Raw genomic sequence first — 14383 nt, 5'->3', positions numbered from 1 at the left:
GGGGCTAAGGGAAGGATAGAAAAAAAGGGGATTGCTAAGGGAAGGATTAGTCTAGTAGGAAGACTAGGTCCCCCTGCACCCCCCGGAGATATACTTCTAATCAGTGTTTCTAGATTGGAAAAAATGTGTAGAAAATGACTAGCTATGGCCCCAAGCTGAAAAAATGTCCCACATACCATTTTTATGCAAATTACTGCTGCAAATTTTATGCAAAATTATGCAAATTTTATGCAAATTTTTGATGAGGAGTAGAGTTGAGGGGTCTTTGAGGGCTTCATCGAGGTGCTCTCGGTTGCAAGACTGGGTCATTCTGAGAAGCACAGCAGGGTCAGAGATCATGATGTTCTCCTCCTCAGTGAATCTCTCCATCAACAGCCTCTCCATTGCCTCACACACTGTTTTGAGGCAAAAGAGGGACTTTGCGTAGGCCTTTCCACTGAGAACACCTTTGAGAGATCCACTTGTTACTAGTTGTGCCTCAAAGAGAATCTCTGCATATCCAGAACCACGCATCTTGTGTCCAGTGAGCATCCCGATGTAGTTCATGGATGTGTGGAAGGGTCCAATCGTTACTACATGACTAGCAAATTCATTTGGCCAGCGCCAGATGATGGGAAGGGCTTTCATGCAGACACCCAGATCAAATGTATTCAGGACCCATCTCTGACCCACCTCAGCAGTTGCTGCCTCGGAACGCTTCAGTAGCTCACGAACAACTGCGTTGTCTGTGATCGGTTGGTGGATAGGCGTGCAGTAGTCGACTGTTGATTTGCTGGGTGGGGGAGAACCAGTTGCAGAGGTGAAACCCCCTAGCCCAGGCACAGGCTGCAGGCCATTGCCATGCCATGCAGGCACCAGGCACAGACCGATCACAGACAACGCAGTTGTTCGTGAGCTACTGAAGCGTTCCGAGGCAGCAACTGCTGAGGTGGGTCAGAGATGGGTCCTGAATACATTTGATCTGGGTGTCTGCATGAAAGCCCTTCCCATCATCTGGCGCTGGCCAAATGAATTTGCTAGTCATGTAGTAACGATTGGACCCTTCCACACATCCATGAACTACATCGGGATGCTCACTGGACACAAGATGCGTGGTTCTGGATATGCAGAGATTCTCTTTGAGGCACAACTAGTAACAAGTGGATCTCTCAAAGGTGTTCTCAGTGGAAAGGCCTACGCAAAGTCCCTCTTTTGCCTCAAAACAGTGTGTGAGGCAATGGAGAGGCTGTTGATGGAGAGATTCACTGAGGAGGAGAACATCATGATCTCTGACCCTGCTGTGCTTCTCAGAATGACCCAGTCTTGCAACCGAGAGCACCTCGATGAAGCCCTCAAAGACCCCTCAACTCTACTCCTCATCAAAAATTTGCATAAAATTTGCATAATTTTGCATAAAATTTGCAGCAGTAATTTGCATAAAAATGGTATGTGGGACATTTTTTCAGCTTGGGGCCATAGCTAGTCATTTTCTACACATTTTTTCCAATCTAGAAACACTGATTAGAAGTATATCTCCGGGGGGTGCAGGGGGACCTAGTCTTCCTACTAGACTAGATAGAAAAAAAGGGGATTAAGGAAAACAAAATTAAAAATAAATAAAGAAAGAAAAAATAACAAGAAACCATCCAAGACAAAAAGTAGCAAAAATCAGGTTTTAAAATCCCAGGTAAAACAGTTTACGTTTTGTATCCCACTGATAGGCTGGATCTGGACCCAGACCTCCAATATCGAATCGGCCTACCTAACTAATCCACCAAGTTTCGGCCGAATCCAGCCAAAACTTTGAGATATCGTGCTACATATCATTTTTGACCCTATCTCTCAATGGTGAAGAAACATTTCAAAAAAAATCTACTATCTGGATCCGGATTCTGTTCTTCACCAAACTCTCAACAATTCTTCCTCGTCACACACCCAACCTGTCCACCAAGTTCCATCCAAATCCGTCCACAACTTTTTGACATATCCTGCTATATATCATTTTTGGCCCCATCTCTCAATAGGGAAGAATAACTTTAAAATTCTAGTATCTGTATCCGGATCTTCACGAAAATTTCATCAATTCTTCCTTGTCACACACCTAACCTGTCCACCAAGTTTCCTGCTCACGGGAAGGATGGAAAAGATTAAAATCTGGACTCTTCTCTGCTCGTGAGCTTCTGCTAACGAACAGACAGACAAACAGTGGTGAAAACATAACCTCAGCCCACCTTCGGTGGCGAAGGTAATGAAGAAGAATTCATTTATATATAAGATCTCGGCTCCTGGAAAAACGAGGTGACTGTGACTGAGGATAGCAAGACTGCATACCGACGAGGGTGGGTCAGTGGAGGAACATTTGGACACGAAAGTTAGGAAATAAGGAAGTGTGAAATGAGGAAAAAGGAGGGGAGGAAACAGTTACTTGGAAGAGAGTTGGGTTAAGAAGGCTTAATGGGTGTATGAAAGATGCAGGTAACATGCTTTCTCTAACCTCTTCTTCAGTAAAGCATTCTCAAATCATTCTTTCTCTTTGCTATCTTGCATCCTCAGTTGCGAGCTTCACTTCATCGTGCAGAAAAGGAATTGGCAATGCTCCGAGAATCGTCCATCCCCACACCCGCCTTGAGACCGTGGCTGCAGCTGACTTTCGAGCTCGAGGAAGAGCAGGGAGCACTACAGCGCAAACTAGCGGAGCAGCGACTCTTCTCTGCTCGTGAATTGGTGAGAATTGAAATGAAATGGTGAAAGTTGAAAAGCGTCAAAATAGAAAGATGACGTTTGTCATTGTGATTCCACAAGGAGCCTCTTGAGAGGACTAATGACGCAATGTCACATTCGGTAATAATCATGGAAGCGGGTCCCTCTCATTGTTCGACAATACCGGACCAATCACTGCTCTTCGGGGCGTGGCCTCACAGACCTGCCTGCTTGATGTTGCGATGTGGCATGTGGCGGCCTGGTTGGTTTTATTTTATGTTTATTTTAGGTGTAGCGTGCATGGCTGGTGTGGTGTGTGTCATAAGGAACAAGGGGAAAAGTACAGAGGCGATTACATGCAGGGGATCGATTACACTTAATCCATAACTAATTAACATAACCCCACCCCTCGTCATGAGGACAAAGATACACTCTTACTCGACATCCGGTCTAACGGATTCCTACTTATGGTACATGGGGGGTTCTTCTTCTTCATCGCGACATTCGGAGCACACTACCTGTACAATTCTACCTGCACTAAGGTATTTCATTGCCTACCCCCAACAAATGTAACAATATACTGTACTAACTCACGTTCATTTTTAAAGCTGTGTATTATTTCAGAACCTACGATGTTATCTCCCATGGCCAAGAAGGACTTTTATCGTTGAAGATAATAAATCGTACCGCAATGACGTATTAATACTATACTAATGTTCATTAAAGCATGCAAAGCAGCACTTTGCTACCTATACACTGCCCAAAAAAGGGAGGGTTTTCCATGGAACTCTGTTCCACGAGTCCCTGCTAGTACTCCGTATAACTCACACTGATTGTACAACATTGCCAATAACAAAACAAAGGTGTTTTCCTTCCAGGGAGTTTCCTTCTGTGTGCATCTTGTCCACTCCATGCATCCTTTTCTGCCCTCCTCCCCCATTCCTTGTCCAAGTCTCCCTCCCTCTATCTTGTCCTTCAACGCTACAGGTTCGTGTGTGTCCACCACTCTCTGCTGTTCCTTGTGGTCTGTTACGTCCTGGTCTATTCAGTGACCGTGCTTGCGTTTTCATCTTCAAAACATAAGGATCCGCAATGCCGTGAACCGTGATTCCACACCAAACAGTCACATGTACACTGTGTAAAGGGACTTTGTGTACATGGCGTGGATTAATGGTCGCCCAAAACCTACAGTTTTGCTCTGTAACATAACGGCTACTGAGCTCTTCCAGTGGCTGACTGTGGAAGTGGATAGGTGGGTTCATTTCCAGGATTCCCAGGATTGAATGACATGTTTCATTTATCAGACTAGAGTCGAATCATTCCCAGATCAGAGAGAGACACAGCTGCTGCCTGCCTAGCGTAGTGTTTCGGTCGTGTACAACTCAATGTGGAGTCGTCTGCACAAAGGAAAAGAGTGTTTTCCAGAGCATCGAAGAGGTCATTAATATAGATTAGGAATACGGCTGGCCCCAAAATACTGTCTTGGGGAACTCCAGCAGCCACTGGGAGAGGGGACGAAAGGGTTCCATTCATAACAAGGAATTGACTATGCGAGTCAAGGATGTCGCAAATCAGGTATGAAGCCAGTTGGCTCCAAGACTTGAGAAAAACTGCATTTATTTACATTCTAATTACGAACTGACATGGGAACCTGTACACGTCACAATATGTGCACGTCACAATATGTAGCCTACCCCTACTCCGCCACCACCACCTTCCTGTCGTACAAACTCTAAATCTCCATAAATATATTGTCGCCATCATGGGTTGTTTGTCATTTCTCAGTTTACCTCTCTGTTCCCACCTCACAGGTTATCTTAATGTGCTGCATACAACATTACAACATGCATCGTGACACGTGTGCTTGTTACAGGAAGAACCAACCCAATGGCGATGAAGGTACAAACCATGGTCACATTCTGATGACTTGTTGTTGTGTGTTTGTTTTCAGGCGGAGAGAATAAGGCGCAAACAACACTCGGTGCTTGGTTCGTTTTTTGTGGCTCACAGTGTAAGCCTCGACTTGGTGGATAACCAGATACTGGAAACCAAGTGAGTCCATTTATTTGTTTTCCTTCCTTTTTTACCTTCATCTTTCCTTTTTGTACATTGCTCCTTTCCTATTCCATCTCCAGGTGCTACATGACGTCATCGCCGGGCACCCAAGGGGGCCCTGCGATGACGCACGCTGAAAGGGAGTACTCAGTTTTCACTCCATTTGTTTGTTTGTTTGTCTGGGCGATATCTCAGCCATCTTTTGAGCTTGGAAGCTGGATGACAATGACCAAGTGATTTGGCTATAAAGGATATTTTGATTTATTGATTAATCAATTAATTATTTAATTATTCGGTTAATAACCTTTTTTTAAATCACAGATTCGGATGAAACGGTGGTGGTTTCGGTGTTCTATTAGCCAACTGATTAATAATTTCATTGTTTTCCGATTTTTATTTATATATTTTCATTATTAATCACTTATTTATTTCCTTTCTCATCTGGGCAATATCTCAGGCACCTTTTGACCTCAGAAGCTGATATTTGAACACAACAAATAACCAAGTGATTTGGCTATAAAGGATAGTTTTGATTTATTGATTAATCAATTAATCGATTAATTATTTATTTTTCCGATTCATCAATTAACTAATTTTCAAAACGTTAGATTCGGATGAAACAGTTGTGGTTTAGGTATGCTATTAGACAATTGATGAAGAAATTAATTATTTTATGATTACTATTTGTTTATTTTAATTACGCAATTAATTAAAATTTTATTCTACACCGCACCCTCCCAATTCCGTCTCCATGTGTTGCATGATGGCATCGCTGGGCGCCGGAGGATATGTTATTTATTTATTTGGCATGGGGATGGCGTACTTTGAATGCATCTGTACTTGTCTCAAGATTATTTTGTCTTGTCCTTGCCTTTTTTTTTGTTTTGTTATGTCAGCAACCTTATCCAAACTACATTCCAATTAATGGAATCCATACAAACATGCACTCACTCTCTCTGTCACTGTATCATTCTTTATATGTATAGAATGTGTCATTCTCTGTCTCTTTCTCTGTGTCATTCTCTGTCTCTTTCTCTGTGTCATTCTCTGTCTCTTTCTCTGTGTCATTCTCTGTCTCTTTCTCTGTGTCATTCTCTGTCTCTTTCTCTGTGTCATTCTCTGTCTCTTTCTCTGTGTTATTCTCTGTCTCTGTCTCTGTGTCATTCTCTGTCTCTGTCTCTGTGTCATTCTCTGTCTCTGTGTCATTCTCTGTCTCTGTGTCATTCTCTGTCTCTGTGTCATTCTCTGTCTCTGTGTCATTCTCTGTCTCTGTGTCATTCTCTGTCTCTGTGTCATTCTCTGTCTCTGTGTCATTCTCTGTCTCTGTGTCATTCTCTGTCTCTGTGTCATTCTCTGTCTCTGTGTCATTCTCTGTCTCTGTGTCATTCTCTGTCTCTGTGTCATTCTCTGTCTCTGTGTCATTCTCTGTCTCTGTGTCATTCTCTGTCTCTGTGCCATTCTATGTCTCTGTGCCATTCTCTGTCTCTGTGCCATTTTCTGTCTCTGTGCCATTCTCTGTCTCTGTCTCTGTCACTGTATCATTCTTCATATGTATAGAATGTGTCATTCTCTGTCTCTGTCTCTGTGTCATTCTCTGTCTCTGTCTCTGTGTCATTCTCTGTCTCCGTCTCTGTGTCATTCTCTGTCTCTGTCTCTGTGTCATTATCTGTCTCTGTCTCTGTGTCATTCTCTGTCTCTGTCTCTGTGTCATTCTCTGTCTCTGTCTCTGTGTCATTCTCTGTCTGTCTCTGTGTCATTCTCTGTCTCTGTCTCTGTGTCATTCTGTGTCTCTGTCTCTGTGTCATTCTCTGTCTCTGTCTCTGTGTCATTCTCTGTCTCTGTCTCTGTGTCATTCTCTGTCTCTGTGTCATTCTCTGTCTCGTCTCTGTGTCAGTCTCTGTGTCGTGTCTCTGTGTCGTGTCTCTGTGTCGTGTCTCTGTGTGTCGTGTCGCGTGGCTGTGTGTCGTGTCGCGTGTCTGTGTGTCGTGTCGTGTCTCTGTGTGTCGTGTCGTGTCTCTGTGTGTGTGTCTGTGTCGTGTCTCTGGGTCGTGTCTCTGGGTCGTGTCTCTGTGTCGTGTCTCTGTGTCGTGTCTCTGTGTCGTGTCTCTGTGTCGTGTCTCTGTGTCGTGTCTCTGTGTCGTGTCGTGTCTCTGTGTCGTGTCTCTGTGTCGTGTCTCTGTGTCGTGTCGTGTCTGTGTGTCGTGTCTCTGTGTGACGTGTCGTGTCTCTGTGTGACGTCTCTGTGTGTGTGTCTGTGTCGTGTCTCTGTGTGTCTGTGTCTGTGTGTCTCTGTCTCACACACACACACACACACACACACAGTTTATGTAAATTGTCCTCTTCCGGATCCCACATCGTCCCCCTTTCTCAAGTCGTGCTAATGAAGTTATCAAACTATGGAGACTCTTCACAAAGTGTTACAACTTGTGCTGATGTGTGCAGATCCTCAAACATACCAGATCGATTTTGTGAAATCCCTCGATTCTTTGCAGGCAATGTTTGGCCGAACTAATGAGCTGCTTGAGGGAACGTGCGACGCGTTGGCAGGAAATCGAGCGTCTCTGTGGCTTCTCCATCACACAAAATCCTGGGAAGACTGCGCTCCGCAGCATGTTATACGACAACGGTAACGACGGCCAATAATGGCACAGAAATCCACAAAATGTATTCATAATGCACGAATCTGTATCTCGAATCACGATGCTTTGTACCTTTATTATGGTCATTATAAAGGGGACTTATGACTTTTTGTGACGTCATTTAGGATGACCTATATGATTTCTTACTTTGAGAATCATCTGCATTCACAGAGCACTCGTTTCATTTACCTATCAATCAAATAATTGATCAATATATTCTACAACGCTTTTCATTTCCAAGTTGAATCCCAAAGCGCTTTACAAAGGAAATGTTATGTCGGAGATGAAAAGAGTAATTTGTGCGGTGTGTAGACAAAAACATAGAAAAAAACGTAGACAAAAACGCAGACAGAAACGTAGACAGAAACGTAGACAAAAACGTCGACAAAAACGTAGACAGTTCCACATAGTTGACAAAAACGTAGACAGTTCCACATAGTTGACAAACATACCTGAAGAACGTTCCATCGCTTAAAATCTTCATCTTCATGTGAAGAACTTCCAGGAGATTCACGATGCTGGACCGTTGTGATCTTGCAGGAATGTAAGGGGGATGAAGTCAGAAATATAGGCAGGTACCAGGTAACAAATCATATTTGGGTTTCTATTATCAGTGATGGTTTCAAATCCACATATTGGTGTCCTGGGATCCAGTGAAGTGCATTGAGAATGAGTGACCTGTTTGTATTGCAATTTAATGAATGAGTTGTTAGAGTTTGTGAGAAGATACAGGTGAACCTGTTAACAGTGATTACAGCAGTCCAAACACCATGTTATCAGAGGGACTAGTTTGAAGATACAGGTGAACCTGTTAACGGTGATTACAGCAATCCAAACACCATGTTATCAGAGGGACTAGTTTGAAGATACAGGTAAACCTGTTAACGGTGATTACAGCAATCCAAACACCATGTTATCAGAGGGACTAGTTTGAAGATACAGGTGAACCTGTTAACAGTGATTACAGCAATCCAAACACCATGTTATCAGAGGGACTAGTTTGAAGATACAGGTAAACCTGTTAACGGTGATTACAGCAATCCAAACACCATGTTATCAGAGGGACTAGTTTGAAGATACAGGTGAAACTGTTAACAGTGATTACAGCAATCCAAACACCATGTTATCAGAGGGACTAGTTTGAAGATACAGGTTAACCTGTTAACAGTGATTACAGAAATCCAAACACCATGTTATCAGAGGGACTAGTTTGAAGATACAGGTGAACCTGTTAACAGTGATTACAGCAATCCAAACACCATGTTATCAGAGGGACTAGTTTGAAGATACAGGTTAACCTGTTAACAGCGATTACAGCAATCCAAACACCATGTTATCAGACGGACTAGTTTGAAGATACAGGTTAACCTGTTAACGGTGATTACAGCAATCCAAACACGATGTTATCAAAGGGACTAGTTTGAAGATACAGATTAACCTGTTAACAATGATTACAGCAATCCAAACACCATGTTATCAGAGGGACTAGTTTGAAGATACAGGTGAACCTGTTAATGGTGATTACAGAAACCCAAACACCATGTTATCAGAGGGACTAGTTTGAAGATACAGGTTAACCTGTTAACAGTGATTACAGAAATCCAAACACCATGTTATCAGAGGGACTAGTTTGAAGATACAGGTGAACCTGTTAACAGTGATTACAGCAATCCAAACACCATGTTATCAGAGGGACTAGTTTGAAGATACAGATTAACCTGTTAACAATGATTACAGCAATCCAAACACCATGTTATCAGAGGGACTAGTTTGAAGATAGAGGTTAACCTGTTAACGGTGATTACAGCAATCCAAACACCATGTTATCAGAGGGACTAGTTTGAAGATACAGGTGAACCTGTTAATGGTGATTACAGAAATCCAAACACCATGTTATCAGAGGGACTAGTTTGAAGATACAGGTGAACCTGTTAACAGTGATTACAGCAATCCAAACACCATGTTATCAGAGGGACTAGTTTGAAGATACAGGTGAACCTGTTAACGGTGATTACAGCAATCCAAACACCATGTTATCAGAGGGACTAGTTTGAAGATACAGGTTAACCTGTTAACAGTTATTACAGAAATCCAAACACCATGTTATCAGAGGGACTAGTTTGAAGATACAGGTGAACCTGTTAACAGTGATTACAGCAATCCAAACACCATGTTATCAGAGGGACTAGTTTGAAGATACAGGTTAACCTGTTAACAGTGATTACAGCAATCCAAACACCATGTTATCAGAAGGACTAGTTTGAAGATGCAGGTGAACCTGTTAACAGTGATTACAGCAATCCAAACACCATGTTATCAGAGGGACTAGTTTGAAGATACAGGTGAACCTGTTAACGGTGATTACAGAAATCCAAACACCATGTTATCAGAGGGACTAGTTAGAAGATACAGGTGAACCTGTTAACAGTGATTACAGCAATCCAAACACCATGTTATCAGAGGGACTGGTTTGAAGATACAGGTTAACCTGTTAACGGTGATTACAGCAATCCAAACACCATGTTATCAGAGGGACTAGTTTGAAGATACAGGTGAACCTGTTAACAGTGATTACAGCAATCCAAACACCATGTTATCAGAGGGACTAGTTTGAAGATACAGGTGAACCTGTTAACGGTGATTACAGCAATCCAAACACCATGTTATCAGAGGGACTAGTTTGAAGATACAGGTTAACCTGTTAACGGTGATTACAGCAATCCAAACACCATGTTATCAGAGGGACTAGTTTGAAGATACAGGTGAACCTGTTAACAGTGATTACAGCAATCCAAACACCATGTTATCAGAGGGACTAGTTTGAAGATACAGGTTAACCTGTTAACGGTGATTACAGCAATCCAAACACCATGTTATCAGAGGGACTAGTTTGAAGATACAGGTTAACCTGTTAACAGTGATTACAGCAATCCAAACACCATGTTATCAGAGGGTATAGTTTGAAGATACAGGTTAACCTGTTAACAGTGATTACAGCAATCCAAACACAGTCATCAGAGGGACTAGTTTGAAGATACAGGTTAACCTGTTAACAGTGATTACAGCAATCCAAACACAATGTTATGAGACCATGAACCAAGGTTTAAATATTCCAAATTATCAATGGGTTTAAGTGGGTTTAAGTGGGTTTAAATAGGTGGGTTTAAGTAAATATTGTACAGGTGGAAGGAAATTGATTTGCAGACTTCATCCAAGTGTGTGCAATAGAAGAAAGTGTTGAATCCTTATTGACACCAAGATTTTAAATGGACAAAGCAGAGATCACGTGATGATCCTCAAGTATCACACTGTGGAGTTGATGCATTTTAAGAACAGGTGGAGAGTCAAGCACCAGGTTGTCAGTCTTGTTATCACACAGAAAGCAAACCGACAAACCGACACATTACCGACAAACCGACACATAAAACAAATAACATCGGGAGCGGTAGACAAGATGGGGAGAGAGGGGGAAGGACACAAACACAACATTTGAGAGCAGGAACCGAGAGACATGGAGACATCGAGAGATCTGTGGGAGGGAGAGGGCTTTGGGGGGGAGGCATGGGAAAGGGGGTGGGAGAGGCATAAAACATATGGACACTGCCAGGACTACCAGGAAAGAAGTTGGAATTTCAAACAAGGTGGATCTGGGTTCTGGGGTGAATTAACGGGGGTAGAAGAGATCAAGGTTTTGGATGGGGGAAGATAAGAGATGGCGGTGAACAGCTGTTTTAAAGACCTGGAGGGAGGAGTGGGATTGAAGGGAGTGAGGGAGTTTGTTCCAGAGGCGGGAGAAAAGAGGAATGAAGGAGTGAAGGTGAGCAGAGAGCCGAGATTTCGGCAGTTTAACCAGAAGAGGGTTGCTGGCAGATCTTGTGCGACCTGTAGGAATATTTGGGGGACAAAGCACAGAGAGAGCTGGGGGAGCAAGGCCGGAGAGGAGTCGGTAGAAGACAGAAAGACCACCTACCTGCCTGCGGTGAGTGAATGAAAGGCCCTCGGAGATAGCGTCATCGCGGGAGATTGAGAACAATCATGATTCCATGTTTCATTTACTGACAGGCATTTATATTTGTTGTATGAAATCACAGAAAAAAGGTTCAACGGACAGGTAGATCTGGGTACCATAAATATAGACAATGAAAGTCGATGTTAAAATGCCATACAATTGTACCAAGTGGATGTAGGTAGACAAGGAGAAAACGAGAGTGGACCACGGACAGATCCTCAGGGAACACGGACAGATAGATGAAGTGGTGAAGTCTGATGAAGAGCCAGCAATGGTTACGGTGTCCCTCGACTGTGTTATCCGTTCTGTCTGTTCCCATTTGTCTGTTTGTCATTTCAGTTTATGATCGGGGAACAACTTATTTAAATCAAATGTTATATTTTGAACATGAACCGGAACACAAAGCTGTCGTTTTACAGTAATTTGGTTCTGCATTTGTTTGGATCGTGCATACGCAGTGAGGAGTGAGGTTAATATTTTTTACTCTGTCTGCCTGTCAGGCAGTAAAACAAAATAGAAAATCATTCCAAACAGGAAACACTGTTTTTAAGGAAGCCATGGAGGGCACAAACAACAGGCAATGTAACATGTTCGATGGGGTGATGTAATAGACACTGGATAAAATGGCAGCAAAACTTGGAAGCAATTTATTTATATGCCTATAAACCCCTTTAAAACTTTATTTAAATTGAATTATATACTTGAACACTCTAGAACACAATTTGCCTTCATAATACTTCCAAGAACCATTATATATATATCGATATATAGCATGAGACGGCGTAGCATGTATATCGGGGTGAAGAAGAGGCCGCCCAAATGGATATGTACGATGCCGGTTGACGCTGCGTTCTATGGTGATCAATAAAGCCTCAATCTCCTAAACTGTGACTCAACGTCGTCTTATTACAGTGTATAAGGGTGCTGTAGCTCCAATAGAGCGAAGCTTCCAGATTTTTTTCAAAACAATCTTTAAAATGATTATTTTATTTAAATTTAAGTATATACTTGAACATTGCACGTTTGTCTGTCTATTTGTTTGTCTGCACAGAATAAATATGATTTTCTCTGCAACCGTAGCTCCGATTGACAGAAAATTTTCACCATCGGTGCACCTCCTGTATAATTTTTAAAATGATAATTATGACATCATAGTTCACGTGGTATGGGTGCCATTTTGGAAAAACCTAAAAACTTTGCACCTCTATATCTCCGAAAGTGCTGCATAGAAAAAACTTTGCACCTCTATATCTCCGAAAGTGCTGCATCGGAAAAAATTGAGACATGGCTCATTGTAAAGAACTCTCCATGGGGAATAACATATGTGAATGAAGACGGCATAGGTTCCTCAATTATGACGTCATAATTCGACAAGTACAAAACTTTACCCAACCAAATAAAAAAATTTTCCTCTGCAACCATTGGTCCGATTGACAGGAAATTTTCACCATAGGTGCACCTCCTCCTGTAGAATTTATTTAATGACAATTATGACGTCATAGGTCACTTGGTACAGGCACCATCTTGGAAAAAACGAAAAACTTTGCACCTCTATATTTCCGAAAGCGCTGCATAGAAAAAATTGAGACATGGCTCATTGTAAAAAACTCTCCATGAGGAATAACATATTGTCGTGTCTGCTCTCAGTTAACACCAGGAGAGTCATGGAAGGCCAAACGCAAGCTTTTACTCCAAAGGCGATGCCAAAATGCAGATTTCATATATGCGGGGGAAGAAAGGGGGTGAGGAAGCTGAAGCTTACCTGTCGCGATCGCCGGCAGTCCCAAAGCCTGCAAAGAAATAACTCGCACAAAAACGGATTTAAAATGTACAAAAAGAAACAGGTTTATTAAAACGGAATGCTGGGACAAAGAAAAGCACGACGCTGAAACTAAAGTCCGAAACGGGACGTCCACACACCAGTCACAAATCACAAACGAGGGATAGAATAACTTGAAAAATAATGTGTAATTATGGCACTTAGCTCAAATGGGCTGAAGTATCCTGTCAGGAATAGTGTCGGCCCCAAACTCGCCGTCCGGACGCGGCTCCGTGCTTGGCAGGAAGAAGGCTGCAGTCCACCCGTTCGCGCGCTGCTAGGCCCCACCAAGCATCCTCTCACTCCTGGCTCCATCCAGCACGAAGCGAACTGGGATTGTCGTGCCGTTCCTCATTCCCAGCTCCTCATTCGCAACTCGGCCTCCTCACAATCCCCAGCAATGTCTCGGCACACTACCGCCCGCACCGAGGTACAGAACGTGCAGACAAGGGGGGAGAATTGTCAGCGCACAAGAGACAAGTGGCAGAGTACATGAGGAGAAGAAAGAAGGAGGATCCAAAGAGGACAAAATGCCGGCCAGAGAGTTCTTTTAACGTCAGGTCGTGACGTCATAGGCGCTTCTCCACCAATGCCCACAGGCCACCACCACCTCTCCACCAATTAGCGCGCCACTTTTTGCTCGCCCTTCCTTCACCAATCAGTCGGTGCCTTCTTGCTCCGCCCTTCTCCCTGCCAATCAGAAGCCCTGGCCAATCACAGCTCCTCGGAGTGTGTCTTCATGGATCCTTCGTCCTATGCATCCTTTCCAGTCGGGGTAATCAGCCCAAGTGCATCATCTGGGTTCCGGTTGGTTTTATTTGTAATTTACTGTAATTCCAATGGGCACTTCCTGCGCTAGTGTCTATTGCAGTGCCATAAGGGACAAAGGATAAATCACACAGGGTAAGACATACAGGGATAATTTATCCTTATTCCCTAAGCTAAATAACATGCCCCGCCCCTCGTGACGGGGAAAGATATACAACTTCATCCGACATCCAGGCTAAACAAATATTTATTATATGGGGTGATTCTACCCGACATCCAGAGCATGTTAATGTATACATTCTACTAGTTTTAAAGTATCTCTACCCCACCGACATAACAATATGTTAATGATGATGTTAGAGGTTCCTCCATTGTGACGTCATAATTCGACAAGTACAAAACTTAATCCGATCA

General features: G+C 42.9%; 1 protein-coding gene across 3 annotated transcripts in view; it reads left to right on the top strand.

Annotated features, from left to right (window-relative positions):
- LOC137421020 (stromal interaction molecule 2-like) overlaps positions 1–14383 on the top strand; it is a 94472-nt gene that overhangs the window by 55540 nt on the left and 24549 nt on the right. For all 3 annotated transcript variants that reach the window (XM_078772016.1, XM_078772015.1, XM_068106664.2), the window contains exons 8-10: positions 2533–2703; positions 4631–4731; positions 7227–7360. In XM_078772016.1, the coding sequence (XP_078628142.1) occupies positions 2533–2703; positions 4631–4731; positions 7227–7360 (406 nt within the window). The remainder of the gene's footprint in view (positions 1–2532; positions 2704–4630; positions 4732–7226; positions 7361–14383) is intronic.

This window comes from Myxine glutinosa, chromosome 2, assembly GCF_964187855.1.
Source record: "Myxine glutinosa chromosome 2, kmMyxGlut1.1, whole genome shotgun sequence".
NCBI lineage: Eukaryota > Metazoa > Chordata > Myxini > Myxiniformes > Myxinidae > Myxine > Myxine glutinosa.
Note: the sequence above shows the minus strand (reverse complement) of the source record. Positions and strands in the feature narration are given on the sequence as shown.